The sequence below is a fragment of the Acomys russatus genome, chromosome 18, assembly GCF_903995435.1.
Source record: "Acomys russatus chromosome 18, mAcoRus1.1, whole genome shotgun sequence".
Taxonomy (NCBI): Eukaryota; Metazoa; Chordata; class Mammalia; order Rodentia; family Muridae; genus Acomys; species Acomys russatus.
Window position 1 is genome coordinate 61,592,830 of NC_067154.1, and position 24,589 is coordinate 61,617,418.

General features: G+C 50.6%; 2 protein-coding genes across 2 annotated transcripts in view; one reads left to right on the forward strand and one right to left on the reverse strand.

Annotated features, from left to right (window-relative positions):
- Ubac2 (UBA domain containing 2) overlaps positions 1-24,589 on the forward strand; it is a 141,985-nt gene that overhangs the window by 35,035 nt on the left and 82,361 nt on the right. The gene's annotated exons all lie outside the window — the stretch shown is intronic.
- Gpr18 (G protein-coupled receptor 18) lies at positions 1,617-2,813 on the reverse strand. The gene has a single exon (XM_051160999.1). The coding sequence runs from the start codon at positions 2,648-2,650 to the stop codon at positions 1,658-1,660; it is 993 nt and encodes a 330-aa protein (XP_051016956.1). The 5' UTR covers positions 2,651-2,813; the 3' UTR covers positions 1,617-1,657.

Sequence of the window (24,589 nt, forward strand, 5' to 3'; positions counted from 1 at the left end):
GGTGCAGCTGACCAGTGGGGAGAGGCGCCTGCTACCGAGCCCGATGTCTGACTGTGATCTCTGGAGCCCACATGGTGGGGCGAGAGAGCTGTTCTCCGATCTCCACACATACGCAGTGGCACACACAATGCCCACATGTGCACACATACATACCACATAGTAAGTAAAAATAATACATTGGAAAGAGCGTTTGCGTGCAGTGCTAAGAGGCCGTGCTTCCTTACAGGAAATGTCCCTGTGAGGACACAGACTCCATCTCCCCTCATAGCTTTGGTTCTGCCCTCTGACACGATTTATACTCTCACACCTCATTTTCCAGGGAAGCCTTTTGGAAAGAGCTTGCAGAGAACTTATCCAAGGGTAGATTTGTCTGTAATGGTTGGAAACAGGCTGTGACTAAGCACCCTCTGGGCTGGGAGTCAGATGCAGGGCGTCCTCACCGTGCGCCCCACCCAGTGACTGTGTGTGTCTGTCCACAAGCTGCATATTAAAACAAAGGTCTCCTCTCCAGTACTCACTAAAGGACTTCACTCTCCCTCTGCTCCTGTTTGTTGAGAACCTGCGGCAAAGTGCCACCCTTACCCCTGTATCTGGTAGTTACAGCAGCGCTCATGGTTGTCCACACTGTGATAATGAGGGCGATAGCAAAGGCGAGTGCAGAGGAGGCTGTGAGTCGAGAGTCCCGGCCGTGTTAGAGCAGCAGGAGGCTGCAGGCTATAGCTGACTTCCTTTCCTTTTAGACGTGGAGAAATGAAGTGGGCAGGCTTGGATCAGAGCCTGTGATCCCGACTGCTGCTGGTAATTCACACGGCTGGGAAGAGCAGCCCTTCCCGGGGCCTTGTTAACCCTGAGAAGAGCAGGCTGCTGGCGGTGTAACAAGTGTCTAGCTGCTTAGTAAGCATCTCACTTCACAGGAAGGAGTTGGTTTGTTGGCCGTAGCCAGCCTTCCCAGCACATCAGTGGGGTGTCAGGAGCAGCGAGCACTTGCTGAGGGACTCTGTGTAGTTGCAGCCAGGGTGGGGCTCCCTCTTGCCGTCAGTTACGCTCTGGTGAGTAGAACAGGGTTGCTCATGTAGGAATCTTGAAAGCTCATGTTTAGAGCATAAAATACTGAGTTCAGGTCTCCCACCCTTGGTGTGAACCCTGTGGAAGGGAGGTCAGTCACAGTATTTTGAACATAGCTTATCGCCCCCTCCCCATGAGTTACTTGTGTATAGAATTTAATCCAAAATGTTAAGCCAGTTAACCACCTGCTTAGATAAGGCTTGACTATGAAACCTGATTTGGGGTCCCCCCCAAGCTAATTCATGAACATGTTATTTTCATTTTTATTTTTATTTTGAGACGGAGTCTCACTATGTAGCTTGGGCTGGCCTTCCCCTGCCTTCTGAGTGCTGGGCCACAGGCATGGCTGCCATATGTGGCTCATGCACGTTTTATACACTTTGTAAGATAAAAGTAAGTTAGCATATTAGAATACTCAGTATTTAATCATGTTGCTGGAGTAATAAAATACCACAGATGTTTTTAAAGTTTGTTATTATTATTGTTATTTCTTTTTACCAGAGAGGGAGTGAATAATAAAGAATCCTGGTTCACCCAAGAGTAGATAGGAAAATTAATTTAAGGAGATTAAAGACAGGCAGCTTGCTGTGACTCACAGCATTTCACTGTTCATGTTGCTAAGCGACCGTAAGCTGCCGGAACGGAAACTTTTTCTGCGCACGCTCCGAAGGTAATTGCGGTACAGCATGACGCTAATGACGCGGGCCTGGAACTGTTTGGACACAATGTAGTAGAGGATGACGTCGAGACACGTGCTGAGGTTCATGAGGAGCGTGGTGAAGGCGCCCCACGGGCTGTAGCTGCTCTCCTGCCCCTGCAGCATCAGGAAGGCAAAGCAGATGTGGAAGGGCACGAAGCAGGTGAGCACCTGCACCAGCAGCGTGACGATGATCCGGATGGACTTCTCCTTGACCCTGGGCTTCAGCTTAGACGTCTGCCCGCGCAGCAGGCTGTGGATAATGATGACGTAGCAGCCTATCATGATGAACAGAGGAACCAGGAAGAAGAGCAGCAGTCGCGTGAAGTTGAGCACATTGGCAGCTCGTAGGTGGGCGATGTCAGAGATCTTCAGGCAGGTGGCAGGGGAAGAGGCTTTGTCTGGGTCTTCGTAGAGCAGCAGCAGAGGGACGCTGGCTGTCAAGGTCATCACCCAGACACCCCCACACGCCAGCACGGCCTTGCAGGTGTTCTTGAGCTCCTTGGCGTATTTTGGCTGCACTATGGCCATGTATCTATCCGCACTAATGAGAGCAAGAAGCCACAGAGCAAGGCTTGGGTAAAACACCACCAGGGCCCCAAGAATGTGGCAGAAGAGCTCTCCAAATGGCCACTCGCCTTTTGCATAGTAGAACATCCGGAAGGGCAGGCTCAGGATGAAGAGTAAGTCCAGCAGTGCCACGTTCATCATGTAGATGGTCACAGTGGTCCTCTTCTTGGTTGTGCAGCTGAACACCCACAGGGCGGTGACGTTCACAAGTAATCCAACCAGGAAGACGCAGCTGTAGAAGACCAGGGCTGCGATCTTGTATTCCTCGGGGTGGGAGGCGTTGGAAAGGACAGGCTGGTGATTGTTTGAGGTAGCCATCTTACAGCAGGCTGCTTCCCATGATACGTAGAAACTGTGAGGGTTGTTGAGAAAACAGGGGTAAGAACTTTGTTTGGAAATGGAGGCTTCATAGTCCCAGACTTCTTTGCGCTCGGTGAGTTTTAATTTTGGAGCCTTGTACAGTGAAGACTCCACGTACACGCCTTAGCCCTGCTGGAGAACGTGTGCCCTAGAAGTCACCACTATCCTGTTTCTGATTTCCCTGACTTTTTGAGTTTACTTTTGGAGCACTGGGCATTGAACACAGGTCCTTGTGTATGCTCTGTACCCCCCTGAGCTGTAAACGTCTGTCTCTCTTTCATTACTGTGTTGTTTCTGTAGCCCTGGCTGTACTGTTTAGGCCAGGCTGACCTCTAATTCACAGTGATCCCCCTCCCTCTGCCTCCTGAGAGCTGGAATTAAAGCTGTGCGCCACCACAGCCATCTGCAGGTCAAATGGCCTCAGCCACCAAGTGCTCTGGGAGACTAGTCCAGTATCACTGGCCTTGCTTACCTCTCCCTCTCCCCAGTAAGCAAATGAGGAGACGGTACGAGTTCTCTGGAGCAATGGGGAAGGGCTAATCTGGATTTAAACCCTTAGAAAATGGCTTGCCAGTTTGTAGCATCTTTTTCCATTTGAATATTTTATGACTCAGGTAAGTAATGCTCACTTTCCATTCACTGAATAGTCACAATTCACAAAACCTGTATCACAACACGTAGCAGAACCCGAACAGCTGGTGACAGTGGTTCTCATGTGTGAGCAGTTAGGAACTTTGGTTTCTCACTCTTGTCTCTGCTGCCTCTCAGTACGTCATAGGAAGTGCTGAGTGGACCATGAGGGAAAGAAACAGTGTTTGGCAAGGCGACCTGAGCTCAGCAGCTGTGGTCTGGCTTGTCAGTGAAGTGTTGTACAGTTGTCTGTTGACCTCACCTCCTGTCCTGAAGTTGCAAGCTTGAGAAGTTACTTGCGTCATCCTGTATTCTCTTTGGATTATGGTAGGTCTGGAGTCACTCTGTTCTGTGTCATGGTCTGCTGGGACCCTAGAGCAGCAGGCAGGCAATGTGGAGTATCTGAGGCAGGGGGCTGCCGCCTTGTACTTACCAGGCCTGGGATTTAAGTGCAGTTGATCAGTGAGACATGAAAAGCATGATGTGACCTTAGTCCTGCTGGTCTAGTTAGTTTTGTACTCCTGCCCTGCTAGCAAGAGGCAGTGTGTGCACAGACACTGAGGAGCTCACGAGTGAGGTGGAGCCCTAGGGTGGAGCTTCCTTACCCAGGCGCAGTTCCCGCAGGCACTTTGAAAGTGCCCACCACGAGGACGTAGAGCCTGGGCCATCTCCCTGTCACTCTTTAAGGTGCTTCTAATTCGGCCCTGCATCTTCTCTTTAGTGAAAATTCAGGGGAGCCTCGGCAGCTCACGGGTGGTTGATGAGAGTTGACTTGAGCAATTGCTGTGGACAAGATGAGACTCGTGTGTTTCCTTCCTTCTTCCCTTTGTCACATGTTTGACTTAAATGTGATTTTGCAATAAAATAAATTTATTTTATTTTTATTTTGTTTATTCCAAAATATATATAGGAATAAATTCTATATACCCAAAACTGTGCATTAAGATTTCTAAATAAAGCTGAGCATGGTGGCACACGCTTTCAGTGCCATCCCTCAGGAGGCAGAGGGAGGTAGGTCTGATGCCACTTGGCCCTGTGTAGTGAGTTCCAGGCCAGCCAGGGTTACGTAGTGAGACCCTATTTAAAAAGCCTCATCCCCAAATATTTGTATACCTAGAATATTAGTTTCTACCTAAATGTGAAAATTACTGCATAGAAAAGTCAAGTCCTTACCAGGAAGCAAAAGAGACTAACGCAGAGGCCGTTCAAAGAAGCAAAGTAAAAGACGTTTGCTTGTCTTTCCTGCATTTGCCTTCGTGCCTGCATTTGTCATGGGCGTTCCTGCATTTGTGACCCTCTTGACCATCCCATCTGTCCGCCTGCTCCCCTCCAGGCTGCTTTTCTGCAGTGCGTTGTCACCAGTTCTTACTTGTGTTCATTGGCTGGTTACTGAGCACCAGGTGGGCCGCCCTGAAGGCACACAGTAGCAGCCTGAGCAGGCCACTCTACAGTAGCAGCCCGAGAGGGGACTCTATGTTCATTCCTGTCAAAACAGCGACTGAGAAGGAGGCTGTGAACCTGCGAGAGGGCAAGGGTGTGGGTGTGGGAGGTTGGCAGGCAGGGAAGGAGGGAAGCAATGATGGAATGACACTCTCAAAAATGCAAAACTTCTATGAGCACCAAGTCATGGAAAAGAATAACCACTTGTTGCCAGGTCTTCATCAGAAGGAGCAGGGGTTTTGAGTTAGGAAACACAGCATCGCTTCTGATAATGCTTTGCCATGAAGTTATTGGGTACAGCTTACCTCCTGCCCGTCAAAGGGCTGTCTGAGAGGTGACCGCTTGCCGCTGTGCCCGGTCCCGTAAAGACAGCTCTCAGAGTCCTTGTGTGAGGTAGACGGTGTTTTGGAGTTGTTTTGCTTTTGTCTCGCTGGCTGCTCTAGTTGAGAGATTGCTGGAGATGTAGTACCGATAGAGTTGGTGTGCTGGGCCTCACACCACCCGCCCACCCACCACAGGAAGTGCTCTGCTGTAGACTCTCAGTGTGCCGCTCTGCCCTGGATGTGGTTTTTCTCTTTCACAAGTGATTTGCTTATGAAGTCCTGCTCAGCTTAGGCTGTTCTTAAAACGATGGCCTAGCACAAAGAAAGGCAAATATAAAAAGAGAAAACACCCTGAGTTAACTGCTTGTTTGGATGTTTGAAGTCTGTGTCACATACATAATGGAGAGTTGACGCTGGGCAGAGCAGGGTCGAAGCTCAGCTGCTTTCTAGGCTGTCTGGCTTTCTGTAGCTTTTGTTCTTCCTGTGTAGTCCCTACAAAACTGAGGTACAGAGCACTCATGTGATAGGACTTTGAACACTCTAGTCCAGAAAAATCCTGCCTGTAACTAAGCACCCGTCACCAAGGCCACCTCAGTCATCTCCACCAGGTTTGGGAAGTTTTATCCTATCGCTTCCCGCATGTCCACACTTCCAGGTGCCAGCACGTGAGCCCCATGGCCCCTGCTGCTGCTCTGCACATCTGGTCCAGGACCCAGTCACTGCTTCCCACCACTTTGCCCATTTTCTATCTCAAGGAAGGCTAGCAGTAGTTTTTCTCACAAGAACATCGCTGCATATTTTAGGAAGAACTGGGGAAGTGCTGGGAGAATTTACATACAGCCGCACTCTGAGCCGAGAAGGGAACCGAAACCTGTAGAAGGGGACCAAGCAGAGCAAATCATGGCTGCTCAGCTCCTCTGCATTGAACTCACCCTCCCTCCCTCCCTCCCTCCCTCCCCCCCTCTCCCCCAATCCCTCTCTCTCTTTTGTTTTTTCAAGACAGGGTTTCTCTGTGTAGCCCTGGCTGCCCTGGACTCACTTTGTAGACCAGGCTGGCCCTGAGCTCACAGAGATCCACCTGCCTCTGCCTCCCAAGTGCTGGGATTAAAGACATTAATTTTCTCTTAACAGTAACCCACATCTTGACCAGTTGTAATTATCTCAGCATTAGTTACACATGATTTGCCAGCTTTTAAAAGGTACCTAAGCTTAGCTACTTCTGCGTTCTTAGTGTAAGTGATGTAAGGTGGCTGCTGTCACCTCATCCTTCCTCTTTTAAGACAAGGTCTTACATAGTCCCGACTGGCTGGCAACTGTGTACACCAGGCAGCCCTTGAACTTGCACTGCTCTGTCTACCTCTGCCTCTCCAGTCTGGGCACAGGTGGGAGCCACCATGCCCTACTTGAACCTCAGGTAGTTTGAGAACCTTGCTCACACACGTGGCAGGTAACCCTTTGCTCTAACTTCAGTAGAAAAGGTGCTGAAGTTACCTGTGGTAACACCGACTGGGAGCCATGCTAGCCTTCCAGAATGATGATGTGCAGAGTCCCTGACGACAGCTGTGGGTGAGAGGGGACTTGTCTAGTCGTGACCTCCCGTTGCCGCGCCTTTCAGATGCTAGCAGCAGTGTGAAACTTGAGCTGTTCAAAAACCTCTTGACTGAGACCCATTGCATTCTTGACCTTACCACACCGTCTGTGACAAGGTTTCCGGCAGGAAGTGCTGGTTGTCTCCCTGTGCTGCTGCAGTCAATAGAGCGGTGCCTGCCAGCTGTGCCAGGGTGCCTTCTCATTAAGACGTGAGCCTTTCTCTCATATGTAGAGTTCTTAGTGCAGGGCACCCAGGACAGATGAGGAACTTTCCACAGGCGGGCAGAACCCACTTGTGGACCCTCCCCTTGGCTACCCTGACCAGCTGCCATTTCTTGTACTTTTTCTATGTCCTCTAAAGCTCTCCTGGCCTGGAAGATTCCCTGCCCCAGCTCTGCGCCATGTGTTTGTGTTGCTGTCCCCCACTTAGTTGTTGATGCCCACCACTGTACCACAGGCTTCCAGAGTTGGCACGCTTGTGTCCAAGGGGCGTTTAGTGTCGCCTGACAGGTAAGGAAGTGAACAGACGGAGAGGGCAGGAGTGATGGACGACCTGAGCCCGGAAGCCACTGACTGGCGTGAGATGTGAAAGGGCTGTGTATGTGTGTGTGCATGTGTGCTCACCTGTCTGTGTGTGTGTGCGTGTGTGTCTGTGTGCATATGTGCGTGCATTTGTGGATGTGTGTCGGGGTGATGGGATGGCCCTCCTGTGCTCCTCACCATCATTGCAGGTTGGCAAGGGTTACAGACTAGAGAAGTTGCCTCAGACTGTGTGACAGAAGATAGTCCCCAAGGAGAAGAGTGAGAATGACAAAGTCCTGCCCTAGTGGAGGGACCCTAACCACATGGCCCCGGCAGTCTCATTTGGTAGTTGGAACCCTTGTCCCCTGCCTTTTGTTTTACGTCCCAGTGTTAGCCCTTCTTCAGAAGGGCTGGGCTCAGGGTCACAAGGTCAGGGGTGTTTTGAATTGTAGGAATCTCTGAATAAAGTCTGAAAGATTTTCTAAATATATTTTTTAATCCCAATGATTTATAGACATACTTTGATAGCCACTTTAGTATGAAGAGAAGCTTCCTTTGTGTTTAATTTCCTAAATTGTCTTGTTAATTTAGTGTTCCCTAATCTTTTTTTTGTGCAGTGTCGAGCCAGGCATGGTGGCATATGCCTTTAATCCCAGCACTCGGGAGGCAGAGGCAGGAGGGGGATCCCTGTGAGTTCAAGGCCGGCTTGGTCTATAAAGCGAGTCTAGGACAGCTAAGACTACAAGAGAACCCTGTCTCAAAAAAAAAAAAAAAACCAACCAACCAACCAAAAAAATTTATACACATAAAGTCAGACAGTTATTTACCTCATAAGAAATGACTTGAACCCAAGATGACCATCAACATGATGGGGTAAGTTCAGCGAAATAAGCAACAAAAGCATCGTCTGTCACTAAGAAACTCTCAGTCCTGTAGCTCCTGAAGCCTTAGGACCCCAGGGCAAGAGTTCATAGAGGTCGTCCCTCAGAGCAGAGGACCCAGCTAATGGAGAATGCGATGCATTTGACTGACTACTGTGAACTCTAATTTCAGTTAAAGGAGACACAAACAGAAATGAGTGTGTGGAGCCATCACGTGTGATACCAGGAAGTCACTATTGAGAAGAAAGGACTGATGTGGACCATTGAGGAGAAAGGGGACTGACGTGGACCATCGAGGACAGAGAGGACTGACGTGGACCATCAAGGAGAGAGGGGACTGACGTGGACCATTGAGGAGAGAGAGGACTGATGTGGACCATTGAGGAGAGAGAGGATTGATGTGGACCATTGAGGAAAGAGAGGACTGACATGGACCATTGAGGAGAAAGGGGACTGATGTGGACCATTGAGAAAGGGGACTGACGTGGACCATTGAGGAGAAAGGGGACTGACGTGGACCATCGAGGAGAGAGAGGACTGACGTGGACCATTGAGGAGAGAGAGGACTGACGTGGACCATTGAGAGGACTGACATGGACCATTGAGGAGAAAGGGGACTGATGTGGACCATTGAGGAGAAAGGGGACTGACGTGGACCATCGAGGAGAAAGGGGACTGACCTGGACCATCGAGGAGAGAGAGGACTGACGTGGACCATTGAGGAGAGAGAGGACTGACGTGGACCATTGAGGAGAAAGGGGACTGACGTGGACCATCGAGGAGAGAGAGGACTGACGTGGACCATTGAGGAGAGAGAGGACTGATGTGGACCATTGAGGAGAAAGGGGACTGACGTGGACCATTGAGGAGAAAGGGGACTGACATGGACCATTGAGGAGAAAGGGGACTGACGTGGACCATCGAGGAGAGAAGGGACTGACGTGGACCATCAAGGAGAGAGGGGACTGATGTGGACCACTGAGGAGAGAGAGGACTGTCGTGGACCACTGAGGAGAGGACTGACGTGGACCACTGAGGAGAGAGGGGACTGATGTGGACCATTGAGGAGAAAGGGGACTGACGTGGACCATTGAGGAGAAAGGGGACTGACGTGGACCATTGAGGAGAAAGGGGACTGACGTGGACCAGTGAGGAGAAAGGGGACTGACATGGATCCTGCTGTGAGTGGGATTCTTAGTGTCTTGCGTGGGCCCATTGTCAAAAGCTTAGTCCTCAGCCTTGAATTTATTCTCAGAAGGTGGCACAGACCTTAGGGAGATGGGCTGTAAGTGTGAGGTCCTTGGGGCATGTCTTCAAAGTGGGTCTGAGATACAGCCATGAGATAAACAGTTTGCTCTGCTGTGCACTCCTTGCTGTGAGGTGATACCCTTTCACGGGCTCTAAACCTGAGCCAAAATGAACCCTCTGTGTTTAGAGCTTTATCTTAGGTACTTGTGACTAAGTTAATGCTGACGAGCACTGAGTGATAAGAGCTTTGTTCCAATGTTATTTAAGTCCGACTCTGCTTCTAGTGCGTGTGGAATGGAGGATTTTAGTGTACAGACATCTGCATCCCAGAAGTGCAGCTGACGTTTTTAATTGTTTGGCGTTGACTTCTTCTGTCATTATTTGTATCATTGAGGAAGGCAGTGGAAGTGTGTCATCATCAGGCAGTGCTCCATCCTCACTCAGTTTCCTGCTGCTCCCAAGATCTGTTGGCCACACTGAGGTGGTGATGGCACAGCCCGGCGTTGGCTCTGTCTCTCAGACTGTATGCGCTGTTCTGTATTATGCACCCTGGTCCTACACTTACCATAGCACTGTCACAATTGGTTCCCAGAAACAGTAATTTCTGAGGGAACAGACAGACCCTTCTTGTTCTCGCTGGCATGTTATTATTCCCCACAGGAGACTTCATGGCTGTGTTCTCTAAGTGTACCTAGGAAAAACTCTGCTATCTGACAGGCAAGATGAACAGACACTCAAAGATGAGTGTGTCCACAACAGCAGTAAACGTGCATGTCTGCTAAAAGGAAAACTAACCCTGCAAAGCAACATCACCAAGTGCCCACAGCGAGGAAGGCCTGCTGTGCGGGTGCTGGTCTCCTGGCCTCCGGCACTTGCACTGCGGCGTGTTCCTGGGTAAGTTTGACTGTGGAAGGCCGTCTCATGGCAAGGTGCAGATGGAGGTTGCAGGTGCTACGGCCAGGTAACTTCTTGACATGCAGCCAGTGAGAGTGCATCTTACGTAAGAAACGTTCATAGCTGCCCTGTAACGGCTCCAAAGTGGGGACAACCCATACTCACCAGCTGTAGGGGACAAGCCAGGTGTGTACACAGCGTGATGCTCTTCATGTCACGGGAACGATGGCCAGGGAGGGGCAGCCGCCCACAGGAGCCGCATAGGAAGGGCTTCCCAGTGAGCAGGTCCACTTCTGTGGCTCCATGAAGCAGGCCGGGCCACAGCAGTGTGTGCTGTTCAGGGGCGTTTGCGGGAGAGCTGGGTCTCGGAGTTGGCACTTTGGGCATGAGGTGTGTCTGCCTCTGAAGCTGTTCCCACAAGCACGACTCCCACCACCTGGGGTCTCTGTGATTGCCGTGTGCCCAGTGGCTTGTGTCCTGTGTACTGGCTCTTTGTCCCTGCAGCGTGGGCACGTTCCCCTGTCCTGACTTGGGCCTGGGCGGCTGTCTTGGAACCTGGACTGACTCACAAAGCATCCGAGCTGTCTCAGTGAGCCTCGGGCTGTGCACTTGAGCAGAGTCCTCTTTGCTGCATGACACTGAGTATTTTACCGTGGTCTCCCACACTTCGGGGTAGTATACTTGCTGGAGGGATGGGCCAGGGTTCTCTAGTTAAATCTTCACATGCCCAGAAGTCATTTCAGGAAGCCCCATCTCCATCACCTCAGGGAAGACTGGGGCCCAGGGTTGTGGTGGGACCTTCCTGTCTGGTCCTCATTTGTCTTCTGTTGTGGTCTTTTGTGTGTATTTTTGCCTTATTTTAAGTTTATTTTGGAGTGAGCTTCTTGAGGACATGATCAGCCCACTGAGGCAAATAATTCCACTGCCCGGAAAGCCAACCATTCACTTACTCGCCCACATCTCCAAGCCTGTGGCTTCTTGCTGCAGAACTGGGGAAACCTGGCAGTGGATCCTAGGGGCTTTCTGTGCAGTCAGCCTGGTGTGCTTGGCAAGTTCCAGGCCAGTACAGTACCTCCAACCCCCACAAGAGGGCAGTGCTGAGAGGTGACTGCTGAGGTTGGCCTTTGCCCTCCACATGCATTTGTGTAGTTGCGCTGATGCACACGCAGGCACACACATGTGCACACGGGAGTGGCTGGGGAGCACTGACCTGGAGGCACACGGGCACTGTGATATGTATTAGTCTAGTGAGGCACTGCCCTTGCCTGTAGTTTGGATCAACCATCACAGGCTGTAGAGTTAGGAACCCAGGTGTCTGGCATCTCTCCTCTGCAGTTACGTGTTACTGATCCTTGGCTGTTTTTCCACCTCTCTTTTCTTCCCTTTTTTTGCGTTTGCTAACACTCTCAGCTATCTCGGTGTCCAGCACAGTGCCTCCCTCTTAAGGCCCTTGGTAAATGCGCTATGATTCAACAGGGGACGTTTTCCTAAAGTTACGCCATGGCTCAAAAACGGAGTCCTAACATTTTCACATAGATGCTAACTTAAAGACATCAGCTGAGAGCAGGAAACAAGAAGAAATATGTCACCAGGTGTGCCTTAGAGGAGGGACTGTTGGGTGGCTGGAGTGAGAAATATGTCACCTGTCACGGTGTGTGCCTTAGAGGAGGGACTGTTGGGTGGCTGGAGTGAGAAATATGTCACCTGTCACGGTGTGTGCCTTAGAGGAGGGACTGTTGGGTGGTTGGAGTGAGAAATATGTCACCTGTCACAGGGCGTGCCTTAGAGGAGGGACTGTTGGGTGGTTGGAGTGAGAAATATGTCACCTGTCACAGGGCGTGCCTTAGAGGAGGGACTGTTGGGTGGTTGGAGTGAGAAATGTGTCACCTGTCACGGGGTGTACCTTAGAGGAGGGACTGTTGGGTGGTTGGAGTGAGAAATGTGTCACCTGTCACGGGGTGTACCTTAGAGGAGTGACTGTTGGGTGATTGGAGTGAGAAATATGTCACCTGTCATGGGGTGTACCTTAGAGGAGTGACTGTTGGGTGATTGGAGTGAGAAATATGTCACCTGTCACCGGTGTGCCTTAGAGGAAGGACTGTTGGGTGGTTGGAGTGAGAAATGTGTCACCTGTCACGGGGCGTGCCTTAGAGGAGGGACTGTTGGGTGGCTGGAGTGAGAAATATGTCACCTGTCACGGTGTGTGCCTTAGAGGAGGGACTGTTGGGTGGCTGGAGTGAGAAAATATGTCACCTGTCACGGGGCGTGTCTTAGAGGAGGGACTCTTGGGTGGCTGGAGTGAGAAATATGTCACCTGTCACAGTGTGTGCCTTAGAGGAGGGACTGTTGGGTGGTTGGAGTGAGAAATATGTCACCTGTCACGGGGCGTGCCTTAGAGGAGGGACTGTTGGGTGGCTGGAGTGAGAAATATGTCACCTGTCACAGGGCGTGCCTTAGAGGAGGGACTGTTGGGTGGTTGGAGTGAGAAATGTGTCACCTGTCACGGGGTGTACCTTAGAGGAGTGACTGTTGGGTGATTGGAGTGAGAAAATATGTCACCTGTCATGGGGTGTACCTTAGAGGAGTGACTGTTGGGTGATTGGAGTGAGAAATATGTCACCTGTCACCGGTGTGCCTTAGAGGAAGGACTGTTGGGTGGTTGGAGTGAGAAATGTGTCACCTGTCACGGGGCGTGCCTTAGAGGAGTGACTGTTGGGTGGTTGGAGCCTGCTGTTTCCAGAGAGTCACTTGAACCCTATCTAAGGTGAGAGTTCATGCAGACAGTCCCACGTGGAGCCATTTCCGGTTCCTTGTGCACTTTCACCTCCTTTTTGGTGATGACGCTATTGAGGCTGCATTGATGGGGTGCTGTGCTTTGACTGAAACACAGAGGTGATTGGTGACGCTTAAACTCTTGACCTTTAGCCCGATTTGAAATCTTGATAATATTTAAATAAAAATTGAAAGCACATGGAGATTATTATGCAGATGTTACCACCTTTGCTTCTGATGTGTCTGCATTAGGTGACACCTGTAATTACATGCCCTTTAGTCTTCCAAGACGGTTTGGCTTACAGACTGTTTCTGCCTTCATTGGAAGCATTTTGTTTATTTAAGGAAACAGATTTCTTCTGTATGACTGTATTCCTGGGCTAGGATTTTGAGGAGATTCTATTTTTAATATTACATGTGCCTAATATTACATTAGTAATTAATGTGAGGTAGCATTGACACTAATTAATCATCTTTTTCAAAATGTGTACACATATAAGCATAGAATTCACCATCTTTTAAACTACCTTTTTATTCCTTGACAATTTCATACACGTGTACAATGTGTCTGGATCCTGTCCACCTCCAGCTTCTCCCCTCCCTCCCTCCCTCCCCCCAATGCCCCCTCCCCACTCAGTCCAGTTCATACTGTCTGCTAGAATGCTGACTGATGTTTTGCCTTAGTCCTGTGCAGGTAGCCACAGCTGTGGTGACTCAGGATGCAGTGGCCATGTCGCATCTAGAAGACAGTTTTCCAACACTCTTTCCCTCGCGCCTCTTCCGCTCCTTCACTTCTGCCGCGTCCCCTGAGCCGCGTGGGGCAGGCCTTGGTACAGATGCCCATCTAGGGCAGGGCACTGAGCAGTCACTTACTCTCAGCTCTTTGACCAGTTCTGAGTCGATGTTCACTGTCGCACGTTCACTGGCCGTGAAGACAGACGTGTCCCTGGCTGAGGCTGAGAGCAGAGCTGATCTACTGAGGGGACAGCTTGACATGGCCATGTAGTAAACAGTGGTAGGCTTCTTCTCTGGGCCTGCTGCTGTGGGAAGACACCATGACCAAGGCAACTTATAAGAGAACAAGTTATTTGGGGATTATAGCTTCAGAAAGTTAGCGTCCATGAGCATCTTGGCAGGGACCATGACAGCAGGTGGGGAGCGTGGAGGGTGGGAGTGTAGCAGAGGGCAGGAGCATGGCAGTGGGGCGGGGGGCGTGGAGGGCAGGAGTGTGGCAGCAGGCGGGGGTGTGGAGGGTGGGAGTGTGGCAGCAGGCGGGAGTGTGGAGGGTGGGAGTGTGGCAGTAGGCGGGGGTGTGGAGGGTGGGAGTGTGGCAGCAGGTGGGCGGGGGGGGGTGCGGAGGGCGGGAGTGTGGCAGCAGGCGGGGTGTGTGTGTGTGTGTGTGTGTGGAGGGCGGGAGTGTGGCAACAGGCAGGGGTGTGGAGGGTGGGAGTGTGGCAGCACGCCAGTGGGGGGCTGTGGAGGGCGGGGGTGTGGAGGGTGGGACTGTGGCAGAGGGCAGGAGCATGGCAGTGGGCGGGCAGGGTGCTATAGCAGAAGCTCACATGGCAGACAGACATTAGGAATGGTGCACATCTCTTGAGTCCTTAAAGCCCCGCGACAGCGCCCACCTCCCAAGCCTTTCCAAGCGGTTCCACCAACGGGGACCAAGTACTCAAATATATGAGCTACAGGGACAGTTTTAATAACTACCATGGGGACTGTGACCCCCTGAGCCATGAGCTTTTGACCAGGTTCACCGTGCCAGACACAGTTTCCTTCCTTCCCATAGACCAGGTCTTGAATCCAGTCAGAAAGTGGTTCAGTCACCACACACCCTTTATGCTGCCGTCACACCAGTGGGCACACTTCACTTAGCAGGCTGGTATTGTGGCCTTCAGGGACTCCTGCTGGGCAGCACCCACTGACGACCTTCTCCCGCAGGGGCACACGCAGCGCCTGCTGGAGCTGTGGAAGACCCAGGGTAGGGGGCAGGGTTCAGGTCAGCTTCAGCTTGGTTTCTCTATGTCCTTCAGCCAGTGTGTGCTGTGCCTTCAGCAGCAGGACCTCACCTTCTAGAAGTGCAGTGCCTGGGGCCTTAGGGGCCTCCCATGCCCTGCATGAGGCTGTTCCCCAGCGCATGTCTTCTGAGGGGAGCACTGCCCACACCCAGCCTTCTTATTGCCCGGCTTTACCTTTCCCACCCCAATCTTAAATCATTTTAAATGGATAGTTCATCACTGGCTGCGTTCACAGTACCCCGTGTCAGTCTGCAGAATCACTTTTGGCTTCCCAAACTTAAGCTTTTTACCCACTGAATGGGTCTTATGCACCCACAAACCCTTGTAGTCAGTCTACTTTCTTTCCTCCGGGGTTGGACTGCCCTGCCTCAGAAGTAGAGTCATGGAGTATTTGCCCTTTTAAAATCTCCACACTCCACAGCGGTGTCCGGAGATCAGAAGACACCCTTAGCGCTCCTGTTCACGGCTGCGTGGGCCAGGCCCTCTGGTCCCTGAGCATCCAGAGCCTCCTGTCTCTACCTTCCGCCTCCCTGTGTGAGTGCTGGGATTACAGATGTGACTGCTGCTGCATCCAGCTTTATGTGTGCTGAGGAGCTGAGCTCAGGTCTCCACACATGCTGTGCACACTGCATCTGCCGAGTTGTCCCTTAGTCCAAGTGTTTGTCTTTTGTAACTAATTCATTTCACCTAACACAAAGTCCTTAGGCTCCACCCATGACATAATGTGTCAACATTTCCTCCCTGTATAATATGTAAGAATATATTCCATCATAGACACTCAACACGTGTTTATCTGTTCTGTCGTTAGGCACTTGGTTGACCCTTCAGAACTTTGTAATGGCGCGTCTAAGAGCCTGGTGCAGATGCCCTGGGGTCTGCCTTCAGTTCTTGGTGGTATAGACTTAGAAGTTAGGGCTAGCTCTTACATTTTATTTTTTCACATGAGTAACCACTGTTTCCATGGCAATTGCACTATTTGTATTTCTGTCAGAAGCTCCTGGGCTTCTGGTTTCTGAATCCATGCAGCACTTTTATATTTATTTTCCTTTTCTTTTTTATGTGTGTGGGTGCTTTGCCTGCATGTATGTCCTCCTACCACATGTTTACTTGGTGCCTGTGGAGGTCAGAAGACGGCATTGGATGCCTTGGAACTGGGGTTACAGATGCCTGTGAGCCACCACCATGTGGACACTGGGAATTGAGCCCGGGGTCTCGGGGAAGGCAGCCACCTGTCTGGCCCTCTTTCTCCCTTGGTAAGGGCCGTCCCAGGGCACGGGAAGTGGCGCTCCAGAGGGCTTTACTTTTGCTTTCTCTTGTGGTTGTGGTGAGTAGCGCTTCACATGCTTGGTGGCCATTTGCAGATCTTCTGTGGAGAGATGTCTGTCCACACCACTGCCGTTTCAGTGCTGCACCACTTAGTTGTTTAGTTCTTTGTTATTATCTGTCATGTACAGTGTTCTGCCTGTATGTACACCTGCAGGTCAGAAGAGGGCGCCAGATCTCACTATAGATGGTTGTGAGCCACCATTGGTTGCTGGGAATTGGACTCAGGACGTCTGGAGGAGCAGCCCCAATGGGTGCTGTTTGTATTCTGATGGCACCCCCTTCCCAGATGCGGGACTCCGCATTGTGCTCCTTAACTATGTTGGTCGTGTCTCTGATGAAGCCGTTTGGCATAGTTCTAGGCCTGTACATTTGTCTTGTTCTTCTGACAAGGATGAATTTAAAGTTAAAGGGCGGGAGAGGGCGGTGCTCTCAGGCCTTTCCTCACACTGTCATCTGAAGCAGCGTGTTTGAGCGGACATGAAACCCTCCCTTCTTCCCTGTGGACGGCTCCTCCCAGTGCTGTAGGCCATGCATGTGCTTTTGTTATTTCAGTGGTACCAAAGCATGAGCATTTACTTTCCACGGCACTAATGTCCATGCTCTGCTGTGCGGCAGGCAGAGGACGACGGCAGGTGCTGCCTTGCTTCTTGCCTACATTCCTCACTGCGCCTGTGCATGGACAGCTCAGCTAACCTGGCACTGGGCCCTAGCCCCAGCGGGTCCTCCTGTCCCTGCCTCCGCAGCTCTGGATTATACTCACAGGACCAGGACCGCCTTGTCACTCTGCCTGCTTGTGTCCACACTTGAGGCAGCTGAGCCATTTCTCCAGCCTTCCCACCAGTCCTGGGAGAAGCTGGGAGGTTGGCCACAGCTCACAGCTGAGTGTTTCCTTGTAGATGAGGCAGCAGTGTCTGGGAAGAGTGCTAGCTGGCTCCTCACAGGAGCTCTGGTAGTTACAGCACCATGGGCCTGCAAGGTGGCATTCCGGGTTCTGTCATGAATACCAGAAAAGCAGAAAGACAGGACAACAGAATCACGTGGCCTTTCTCTCAGGTCTGGGAAGCAGGTGCCGACGCTTGGCTGCAGGCTGGTTGCGGTTTGTGACGTGGCATCACAGTGTAGCTGCCGGTTACCTCTGCTGTGGCTGTTGATCAGGATTACAAGGCAGCAGGTTTTCCGTGCAGCACGGGAAGGAGCTCCTGTCCAGAAGTAGAAGACAGGTGTGGCCATGTGAGGGAGGAGCTGGGCCACAGGACTGTTCTCAGCTCTTGAAGGGCTGCCTTGTGAAAGAAAAGTCAGGAATGGAGGATGGGATGAGCTGAGGGTGATGGTGGGGACGCAGCCCAGGACACTGCCCGGCGTGGTGTGGGGAATCACTGCAGCACTCACTGCCAGTGAGGCACCTGCCTGGGCAGCCCACTACAACACAGCAGAACATTTTCTGGACAGAACTCACTGCAGACTGTGGGCCTCCACTCATGAAATAAACTGCCTGCAAAAAGCTGGAGGTTTTATTTCTATGTCATCCAACGGGTGGATTTGTTTTCCTGTGAGCAAAGTTTGAAGCGGATGCTAGTGTAAAACCTTGATAAATACAAACAGACTGAGAGAACCCTGACATTAAGAGAAGAGCTGGGCGTGGTGGCGCACCCCTTCAGTCCCAGCACTCAGGCAGAGAGTTCGAGGCCAGCCTGGTCTAGTGAGTTGGTTCCCAGACATGCAGGCAGGGCTACACAGAGAAAACCCTGTCTCTAAAAACCAAACCAAACTGAAAACCAAGAAGGTAAAGGGAAGCACTCTGACATCCTCATGACGTCAGACTCACACGGCGTTTTCATTGTCCCCAGGTGTTCCTACGTGGGCTCCTTAGCTGGTGTAGTTTGCATTCTAGTGATTACCCAGCTGCTAACCTAACTAAGATGGCAGTTTAAGGAGTTCTGCCTGTAGTCCTGTTTGTAACCACTAGATGGTGGTATTGAATCTTGGTAAAAGCTGTAATTCTATCTAAAATTGTTGCTAAATGAGGTTGAGTGTTAAGTATTATTAAAAGGAACGAAAATGTTAGTAAGTGATAACATGTTTTTATAGTGACTTTAATAAGATAATTGTGTGGGGCTTCCAGATACAGCACTAACAGTTGGCTCCCTGTTTCTGAAGCAGAAAATGCCAAAGTGAGGATTACGAATTACTATTATGTACATGTGTCTATTTTTCTTAAGCAATAAGTGTATTTCAAGCCATAGAAAATACTGTGTTCGTGTGTGAATCTCTACCTCTTCCCCTTGTGACAGACTCTCTTATTGCAGCTGGAGGTAAGCTAGCAGCAGCAGCCCCAGAGCTCCTTCTGGCTCTGTCTCTCACAGTGCAGGCTACAGGTGTGCACACTCACCCCAGCTCCTCCTGGCTCTGCCCGCCTCAGTGCAGGCTTCAGGTGTGCACACTCACCCCAGCTCCTCCTGGCTCTGCCCACCTCAGTGCAGGCTTCAGGTGTGCACACTCACCCCAGCTCCTCCTGGCTCTGCCCGCCTCAGTGCAGGCTTCAGGTGTGCACACTCACCCCAGCTCCTCCTGGCTCTGCCCCCTCAGTGCAGGCTTCAGGTGTGCACACTCACCCCAGCTCCTCCTGGCTCTGCCCGCCTCAGTGCAGGCTTCAGGTGTGCACACTCACCCCAGCTCCTCCTGGCTCTGTCTCTCACAGTGCACGCTATAAGTGTGCACACTCACCCCAGCTCCTCCTGGCTCTGTCTCTCACAGTGCAGGCTTCAGGTGTGCACACTCACCCCAGCTCCTCCTGGCTCTGCCCCCTCAGTGCACGCTATAGGTGTGCACACTCACCCCAGCTCCTCCTGGCTCTGTCTCTCACAGTGCAGGCTTCAGGTGTGCACACTCACCCCAGCTCCTCCTGGCTCTGCCCGCCTCAGTGCAGGCTTCAGGTGTGCACACTCACCCCAGCTCCTCCTGGCTCTGCCCGCCTCAGTGCAGGCTTCAGGTGTGCACACTCACCCCAGCTCCTCCTGGCTCTGCCCACCTCAGTGCAGGCTTCAGGTGTGCACACTCACCCCAGCTCCTCCTGGCTCTGCCCACCTCAGTGCAGGCTTCAGGTGTGCACACTCACCCCAGCTCCTCCTGGCTCTGCCCACCTCAGTGCAGGCTTCAGGTGTGCACACTCAACCCAGCTCCTCCTGGCTCTGCCCCCTCAGTGCAGGCTACAGGTGTGCACACTCAACCCAGCTCCTCCTAGCTCTGTCTCTCACAGTGCAGGCTACAAGTGTGCACACTCACCCCAGCTCTTTACATGCTGGTGAAACTGGAGTTTGGGTCCTGTTGGCTGCACATCAGGCACTGTTAGCCCACTGAGGCATTTCCTGCGCCCCAACTCCAGACTTCAACAGTGTATAGTAAGGAAACGTGTAATGGCTCTAATAGTTACTTAAGGAAAAATACTTATCATTATTTGAAACTTATAGGACTAACCAAAGAAAGTTGAAGGTAGATTTTTTTTTTAAATCAAGGAAATTTAATGATACTGTTTATTTTTTAAAAGATTTATTTATTATTTATACAGTATTCTGCCTGCATGTGCATTGGATCGCATTACAGAGAGTTGTGAGCCACCATGTTGTTACTGGGAATTGAACTTCAGACCTCTGGAAAAGCAGAGGGTGCTCTTAACATCTGAGCCATCTCTGCAGCCCCAATACTGTTTATTTAGTAACCATTCGTGTAAGCCACAAACTGTATTTTTATCAGAGCTGCTGTGTAAATGTCGGTAGGAAAGTACTGTGCCTTCTCGCTGATATGCCGCCCACCTCAACCGTGGTCTTCATAGCACATGCATGGCCAGTGCCGAGCACGGTGAAGCGGTCGCTCTTCCTACCTGCCTTTGCCGTGTCTTTGACCAGAGGCGGCGATGCCAACAGGAAGTACATACTCTCGAAACTCAGAAAGGAAGTCAGGAGGGAACAAAGCCTTGTCCAGAGAAGCAGCGATGGAGACCTGCACGTGACTTCTAAGGAAGGATAAGAATAAGGAAGGGGAAGTTGATTCATGAAAGTGATTTTTATTCCACTGGTGCTCTAACTGAAAAAACAACTTAGAAAATGTGCTAATGTTTTATGGCAAATTACTGTTTGAAAATTCCATTCCAGTCAATTTTCAGAAGTCTTCAGGCTGAGGAAAGGAGCCTGTGTGTGTGTCCTGTACATTGTGGAGGTTCAAGCACACATGCCCATGAGTGACGACACAAGTGTTCCTTGTGCACAGTAAAGCTGGTTCAAGCGCACACGCCCATGAGTGACAGATGTGTTCTTTGTGCACCATAAAGCTGGTTCAAGCACACACACACCCATGAGTGACAGAAGTGTTCCTTGTGCACCGTAAAGCTGGTTCCAGCTCACACACACCCACAAGTACAGAAGTGTTCCTTGTGCCAGCTACAGCTGGCAGCTCTCCTGGCTCCTCCTCTCTGCCATCTCTGTGTCATGGACACTGGGATCCTGCTCTGACCAGAGCAGGCATTTGTCCACATCAGTCTTCCATTGTATCTGGGCATGAAAGGCCAAAACAAAACGCATGCTGTGCAGTCTCCCAGGCACATGCTGTGCAGAAGCAAGCCCAGAAAGAGGGGTGATAGGGTGTCGTGTGGGCTTCAGATGTCATTTGACACTTCAGCAGAAACTGAGGGAATAGGGAGTGAGCCTTGTGAGGTCTTAGGCACTCATCTAGCCCGCTTGGAGGCCTGCGGTGAGCAGGAGCTTTGGGAACTGTGGAGCTAGACAGAGCGGTGGGGGAGCGAGAGGCTGGGTATGTACCTGGACAGAGCAGCTCTAAAGGGGAAAGGGTGCGTGCGTCTCACAGCTCCAGGCTAGAACCACCATCACGGGGAGCTCTGGGCTGTCACACCCCCAGTCAGGAGCTGACAGAAGCAAGGCAAGCCTGCTCATTGCTCAGCCTGCCTGGCATGGCGCCACCACAGTGGGTTGGTCGTCCCACACCAGTTAATACAGACAAAACAGCCCGTCTCAGACACACCCACAGGTCAGCCAGAAATGAACACAGCTGACATAGTCCTACGCAGACATGTCCACAGTCGGCCACAGCTGACATAGTCCTACGCAGACATGTCCACAGTCGGCCACAGCTGACATAGTCCTACGCAGACATGTCCACAGTCGGCCACAGCTGACATAGTCCTACGCACACATGTCCACAGGTCGGCCTGACTAGGAGAATCCCCATGGGCTTGCTCCTTTGGTGGTTCTAGACTGTGTTAAGCTAGGAAACTAACCACCACAGACAGCTGGCAGAGTTCTACATGCTCTCGCACTGATGCTACACTCACTGTGGCTGTTATTCATAGGGTGCTGGGAGCTACTGTCTGCTTCCCTGGGAGATGGGGGTGTTTTGGTTTGTACTGTTTTTATGTTTTGATTCATATTCCTTTAAAATGTATTTAATTATTTTATATACACTTAACTGTTATCGAATTAAATGTCAACTCTAATTTTGAAGATATTACAGTGTCCCAGGGTGGTCTGTTGTCGCCTTGTTTAAACTTTTCTTACAAACTCAACCGTGGATTCTGTTTCCTCTTGGTGCCTGTGTGTCTCCTCCTCGGGCAAGGGCCTGCGTGTCTGCACTTCACCTTTGCTCAGTCTAGGTCTGAGTCAGGTGTGACATGGGCTGTAGGGTTGCATTCTGTGCTGGAACTGTTTGGCTTTTTTTTTTTTTACCCTCCTTTGGCAGACTGTGAACGGAATATATTTAGCTTTCTCTGTAAAAGAGATTTCTGATGGTCTCTTTCTAAGTTCCTTTCAGCCTGCAACTCCAAGGCCTGAAGTAGCCCATGTTTTAATTTATGTGCTTCTGACACATAAATTTAGTTTATGGCTAAAAGAGAGCGAACGCCACCAGCCCGTCCCAGCTTCAGCCTCTGGGTATGGCTGCTCCCTCCCTCTCACACGGTGACTTCTCATGTTTTCTTGATGGTGTTGCTTTTCATAGTGTTGACAAGTGCATGCTGGGCTTTCCAAAACCCTGTTCTTCAGTGTCTGGAACGCGTGTGTTACAATCATCACTGTAGGGTCCGTTCTACATCCTCTGGGTTGCGTTTGTAAAGATCTGTTTTATTTTTATGTGTGTGGGTATTTTGCCTGCATGTCTCTCTGTGTACCACATGTATTCCTGGTGTCTCTAGAGGCCAGGAGGGGGCATGGATTCTTTGGAGTTGTAGACAGTTGTGGGCCATTGTGTGGGTGCTGGGAACTGAAATCAGGGTCTCTGCAACAGCAGCCAGTGCTCTCAACCACCATGCCATCAGGGACCACACTTTTGTAAATAAGTAAAATAAAAACTCCCATTCTAAATGCGGTGCATCCATTTCTGGTTCATATTCCCTATCCATGCTGCTTTTTGTCTCTTGCCTGCAGCTGTATTGAATGGCGTTACTTTCTCACTGCTGCGCTTGAGAGGCCTTGACATTCTGATCCCACTTCTTCAGGGGTGTGTTTCACAAACGCCTCCCCAAGCTTATCTCATTGCGAATTTATAATAGTGACCTTTGAAGAGGATAGTTACAAAATTCCGATAAGATAAAATATGTCAGCTTATAAATAGCCTATGTTGTGCACTGTTTGGGAGATGTTCCTGTGTTGTGCACTGTTTGGGAGGTGTTCCTGTGTTGTGCACTGTTTGGGAGATGTTCCTGTGTTGTGCACTGTTTAGGAGATTGCTCACTCATGCAAGGTTTCAAGAATTTTTGGTTTCTTTTGGAAATTTTATTTTATAGTTTCCCATTTGGGCTTATGATCTATTTTGAATGTTTGTATTTGGTTCAAGGTATACATTGAAAGCTATCTATCCATGTTAATTTGTGGGTGTCCAAAGTTTCTGTCTCTTATTAGAAGTTGGGGCCATTGTCCACATGGCCCATTTGCGGCTGTGTCAGTGTCACAGCGTTTCCTCCTCAGCAGCACTGGCTCTGCATACTGAAGCAGAGCACTCTGAGCTTCACCTGGGAGCTCTGAGCTTCAGCTTTTACAGTGCCAACTTGCTCAGCACCCTCCACGTGAAGAAATAGAGCCATGCTTGCTCCTTTGAAGTCCGCTTTGCTGCCCCCAGTCACCACTTCTTCAACATGACTCTGGTGTTTAATACCTTAATTCGCCAGCTTTCAGCCACTCATAATGGAAACAGGCTGTGTCTGCTTGTTTTCATATTGTGTTCAGTTTCATGTTGGCACCACCTGTAGCTGCAGTGGTGCGGTGGTGAGTCACTGCGCCCCGCTTATCCACGCTGGTGTTGATGGGGTGGCTCTGTAACTTGGGCATCACAGTCCTGTCTCCTCCTCTGCGATGTGATGCTCCTGTTTCTCCTTGGTGACACGTGCAGTTGGAAGCTGTGCAGGATCCGTGCTTAGCTGTTGACAACCGTCGCCGTATCTCCTGGCGGTCAGGAGTTTCAGAGCAACTTACTGATTCTGGTCCTGTTAGCAAGACCAGAGTTACCTGAAGATTCGTTCTCCAGAGTGACTCATGCTTGTGGCTGTGGGTGGGATGCTCGGTTCCTGTTCCTGGAGTTGCCGAGTATCCTTTTGACAGGGTAGCCTTCAGCAGTGCTGGAGCCTTCGCATGTTAGTCATCCTCGGGAGCAGTGGGCATCTGCTGGTGACTGCCGTTCATGTTTCCTTAGTGACTGAGAGGCTGAGCGCCTCTCCAGCTTTGATTTGTTCTTTATTTAGATAAATATTTTGGCTTTGTCTCATTTTTACCTGTCACTAGCTCTTTTATTTATTTGTTTGTTTCAAAACTCACAGAGACCCTCCTGCCTCTGCCCCTCAAGTGCTGGGATTACAGGCGTGATCCACTATGTCCATAACTTCCCGACTGTTCATTTTTTTTGGTCTCTTATTTTTGTTTCACAGATGTGTAGTTCCTCTTCCTGACATTGAAGAGCAGCTTCCCAGCTTTCCCCATGGTTTTCATTTCCTGGGGAAATGTGCCTGTTTCTTCTGAATTCCTTTTCTATTTGTTATTTTGTAGAGTCTTTTTCTTCTGAATTCTCTTTTTACTTGTTATCTTCTGTTTTGATATTAGGGTTTTACTTAATGTTCTGAACCTTTGGCTGTTAATATTTAAGATCTAGTTAAAAAGTGGAGCTGGGGCGTGGTGGTGCACACCTTTAATCCCAGCACTCGGGAGGCAGAGGCAGGCGGCTCACTGTGAGTTCGAGGACAGCCAAGGCTACACAGAGAAA